The sequence below is a fragment of the Geospiza fortis genome, unplaced genomic scaffold (genome assembly GCF_000277835.1).
Source record: "Geospiza fortis unplaced genomic scaffold, GeoFor_1.0 scaffold172, whole genome shotgun sequence".
NCBI lineage: Eukaryota > Metazoa > Chordata > Aves > Passeriformes > Thraupidae > Geospiza > Geospiza fortis.
Window position 1 is genome coordinate 9,375,982 of NW_005054309.1, and position 4,839 is coordinate 9,380,820.

General features: G+C 43.4%; 1 protein-coding gene across 1 annotated transcript in view; it reads left to right on the top strand.

The window, feature by feature from the left end:
• Window positions 1-4,839, top strand: part of BCHE (butyrylcholinesterase) — a 27,621-nt gene that overhangs the window by 3,765 nt on the left and 19,017 nt on the right. The window contains exon 2 of the mRNA XM_031055407.1: window positions 1-983. This exon is cut by the window's left edge and continues 515 nt beyond it. Within this exon, the coding sequence (XP_030911267.1) occupies window positions 1-983 (983 nt within the window). The remainder of the gene's footprint in view (window positions 984-4,839) is intronic.

Here is a 4,839-nt window from a genome sequence, read left to right on the forward strand (position 1 = left end):
CTGGGATTTCTGTCCTTGCCAGGAAACGAGAAAGCTCCTGGAAATGCAGGTTTATTTGATCAAAGGTTGGCACTTCAGTGGGTCCAGGAGAACATAGCAGCCTTTGGAGGCAATCCCAAAAGTGTGACTCTGTTTGGAGAGAGCGCTGGCTCGGCCTCTGTCACCTATCACCTCCTTTCTCCTGAAAGCCACCCTTTATTCACCAGGGCCATCCTGCAGAGTGGGTCTGCAAATGCCCCCTGGGCTGCAATTACATCTTCTGAGGCCAGGAACAGGGCAGTGGCTTTGGCCAAACAGCTCCAGTGTCCCACCAGCAATGAGTCAGAGCTCATTTTCTGCCTCCAAGAGAAGGATCCGAAGGAAATAGTGGAAAATGAAAGTTTTGCCGTTCCAGACGGTTCTTTTTTACAAATACAATTCTGCCCGAGCGTGGACGGTGATTTCCTGCCGGACATGCCAGAAATATTGATGGAGAAGGGTCTTTTCAAAGAGACCCAGATCCTGGTGGGCGTCAATAAGGATGAAGGTTTCTTTTTTCTAGCATACGGAGTGCCTGGCCTGGACAAGGACAGCAATGGCTTGATCAATAAAACCCAGTTTGAGGCAGCTTTAACTCTGGCCTTCCCAAGAGCCAGCAAACTGGCCATAGAGTCCATCATCTTCCACTACACAGACTGGGAAAACCTGGGAAAGCCGGAGCACTACCGGGATGCCATCGATGACATCATTGGGGACTACATCATCACCTGTCCCGTGGTGGAGTTCAGCACCAGCTTCGCGCAGCTGGGCCACCACGTCTTCTTTTATTTCTTTGAGCATCGCTCCTCCAAGCTGCCCTGGCCAGAGTGGATGGGGGTCCTCCATGGCTACGAGATCGAGTTTGTGTTCGGGCTGCCCCTGGAGAGGAGAGTCAATTACACCAAGGCTGAGGAGCTCCTGAGCCGCTCTATGATGAGACACTGGGCAACTTTTGCCAAAACTGGGTGAGTTTACTCTGGAAGTTTGGTTGGTTGGTTGGATATTGTTTCAGCAGGGGGAAAAGCTTGGCTGTTTCAGTGCTGCTTTGGAGCCTGGCTGGAATGATGGAAACAGATTAATTGTTCAGTTATCCAGAATTCTTATTTTAGTTCTGACAAAAGCATGGTTTCAGTAAAATAAACTGTTGATGTGTTGCTCCCTGTATTGGGCAAGCTTAAGGGATCAATGTTTATCCACCCATAAAAGCAAATACAAAACATTTCTTTGCCAGGGCAACGGTTGTTCCAAAGGCAGGTAATGGTTTCAAGGGTTAGAAACAAAATATTTCAAACACTAGAAAGGACTTCCAGCAGTAGAAGTAGGAGGAAAAAAACCCAATCTCTTTGAGGATGTAATTTGCTCAGAACATTCAGGTGTATAACAGGGAGGTGTGTTATGTTCACACGATGAAGAGATTGGGATTTCAGAAAGCATCTCCTCCCTGTGTGCTGAGTGCAAGCCCAGGACAAAATCCCCAGTTCCAGTCCACTCATCTTGAAGTGAAATATGGCCCAGCCTGCACAAGGAGCAAGTGGGAATATTTAATCTGGGTGTTGGAATGGATTAAATCCGACCCCTCTCCAGCTGGGCAGCCCTTGTCCTCTCAGCAGGGCTGGGGGTTCTCAATGAGATGCTCAGTTTGAAATGAAAACGTTTCAGAGCAGTAACAAAAACAGCCCCCACCACAACAATCATGTAGGATTAGTCCCAAGCCTGGTGGGGAGGGAAGATATCTTTTTACAGAAGTTTGGTTTGTGGTCTCTCCTGAGAAAATTACACACACAAAAATCTGTTCCTTGGAGAACACACAACCAAACAGTCAATTCACACTCTAAAAGCATTTCTTTAACTTTAATGTTTAAATCCTGCATTAATTCTGTTTCTAAGGTGGACCCTGCATTTGATTTGTCAAGGATATATGGATTTGTAAAGGGAAATCAACATTGGAACACGATCTAATTAATTTTTGTAATAGATTAGAAACCAGAGGGGACTACTGTGCTCATTTAGTCACCCAACCTTGTACATAACACAAAACACAGGTAGGACTGAAATGTTCCCACTGATTAAAAATGTTTCCACTGATTAAAAATCCAGAACAAACACTGTTCGGTTGTTTTAAACCTTAATTCCACTTAAAATGTTACATTATAAATGTTAGTGTTTCCAGACTGAATTTGCCTATTCTAACTCTGCATTTTCCAGGTTTTACATTTTGTTCAACAGTTTGTAAGATTAGTTTTATTGTTTTTGTTCCATATAGAGGTTGATTATTAAGGATCTATTAAAATAATTCTTAATCCTTTTTTTTTTAATTGTTTGTTAAACAAACAGGCCATACCCTTGAGACTTGCACTAATGTGCTTTTTCTCAAATAATCACACTCCACCTTTAAACCTGTGATTCATCCACATGTTGTTGGAACTTTCCCTGCCAGAATTAAACACTGTCATCCCTACAGAGTTGTAATTCCAGGTGTCACCTCTCCCTCCCAGTTCAACCTGGCATTCCCTGTTTATCCATCCAAGGCAAGAGCTCTTTGTGCTTCGTGGTGTTATCTTGGGGCTGCCATTTGCCAAAGGCTCCACCATCCATCCCAATTCCACATTTTACCTCTGCCTGGGCTCTCTCCAGCTCCAGGACACCCCAAAATTGGAGGCTGCCAACCCCCAGCCCTGTGCTGTCCCTCCATGGTGAACTCAATGCTTGTTTTTATGTGCATCCCTCTTTTAACAGAATTACTTGTCAATGAATGTGATTGATTGATTGATTGATTGATTGCCTTGATTTGTAGGAGGATTAATTGCCTTAACAACTCCCATCCCTTTTACATGCTGGAGCTTGTAATAAATATTTTTCTTACCAGGAGAGATGAGCATATTAAAACTCAGAAAATAACCAATAGCTGTACTCATCGCTGCATAATGCTTTCATACAGCTTTAATTATTGTAAAATTTAATCTAAAGTTTAATCCACGAGCTCTTCCTGGCTCCCTCTCTGCTGAGAGCCTGAGCACACCCCTCTGTGTGAGTTTGGTGGGGCAGGCTGGGATGCAGAGCAAAGCCTTCAGTGGGGTTCAGTCTGGAACTGAGCTGGGAGGCTGATTCATCAAGGCAAAAAATGCACCTGGTAGGTCCCCAGGATGAAGTGTGACACTGGGACAGGCTTGGGAACACATCCTGCACCATGAAGATGTGCTGTGACACCGTTCCTATGGGGCTGCTCTTGGTGGAGAGCAAACTGAGTGAAAGTTCCTTGTTCACCCTGCAGCTCCCCATCCTGCCCCAAAGGAGCCTGCAGCAGCATCTCCCACCAGAAACAGCACATCCTGCCATTGAACACAGCTGTTTCTTAGTGGAAAAAGAGAAATTCAGGTCTATGTTTGATTTTGCAGAGCGATATTTACATTTCTTTGAACTATTGGTTTCCACTGGATTATGTATATATTTCATTTTCATGTATATATTTCATTTCCATGCACATAACTTTTATGTATATATGTTTATATATAAATCTCAATAACCTGCTCTGCAAAACACTGTCCCTGTCACTGCAGCTCCTAAAATTAGACAGCATAAGGTACATACAGGTTTAAGTTTGTGGAAGTGAGTCCTGTCACCTACTCTGATCATCATTCACACTATAATTAGATTACCCCACAGGTTGAATTTCAAGTGGTTTCCACAGCAAACAGCAAATAATCCCTCCCTCTGCTCCCACCACGAGGATCCAAACCACCACTATTGGGAGAAACAATACAACCCAGCAATTTCTGTGTGAGTGAAAGATCAGATGAGGATTAACCCTCTGTGTGACCCTTTACTCATTATCCAGAGCAGAGCCACCTAAGGCTCTGTATCCCATTATTCAGAGTGTGCAAGCAGTGGGGAAATAATAAAAATTCCTAATAATTCCAAAATTAATAAGCAATCCTTTTTTTCCCCAGCACATTTGAGCACAGCAAACATTTATAAGGAGCTGGGGAAGCCCCATTTTGACATAATGTTTGTAGGAACTCTGGCATGATCAAAGGGCAAACCTCTGAGGGGAAAATTACCATTGATGTCTCCAGCAGATGAAGAGAAAAAAATCAAGCAAAAAATGAAAAATATTGTACAGCACATTTTTTAGTGAGGGTGTTTGACCTAATATTCTAATGTGCTGAAGTACAAAAGCACAAGGGAGGGGAGAGCAGCCTGCAGAGGAAAGGAGATGAAGTAAAGTCAACAAAACTGGAAGAAATCTTATTTTCCTGGTGTTTTCTGCCTGAGAGGTGTCAGAGCTTCTCATGAGGGGTCTTCCAGCCCAAACTTTGACCTTTGTAATTTCTGAGTTTTATTATCATTCAAGGAGTAAGAATGCTGATAGGAAAATTAAAAATATGAACTTAGGAGCATTTTCTGTTTCTGTCATGGTTTAACCCCAGCCAGCAGCTAAACCCCACAAAACTGCTGCCCTCTTCCCCCACAGAGAGATGGGAGAGAGAATTGCAGGGATAAAAGCAAAGAAAACTTGTGAGAAATCCTTAATGTCGTGTAAGCACAAAAGAAAAGATGTTAGGGACAGAAAGTGGCTCCTTCAAAGCATCCCAAGAGTGTGAAATCCTTGATTTCTGCATTTCTCAGTAACTAAAGGACACTGTCAGCCAGCCCAGGGGTTTCCCAGCCCACCACCATCCCCAGCAGGATTAAATGCAATTTTCCAGATCTCCGACACTTCCTATTTCACATCCTGGCTAAACATAAACATCAGTGATTAGTGACCATTTTTCCTGGGAAATGACAGGCATTTCTATTTTCGAATATAAACAGGGACTGGTG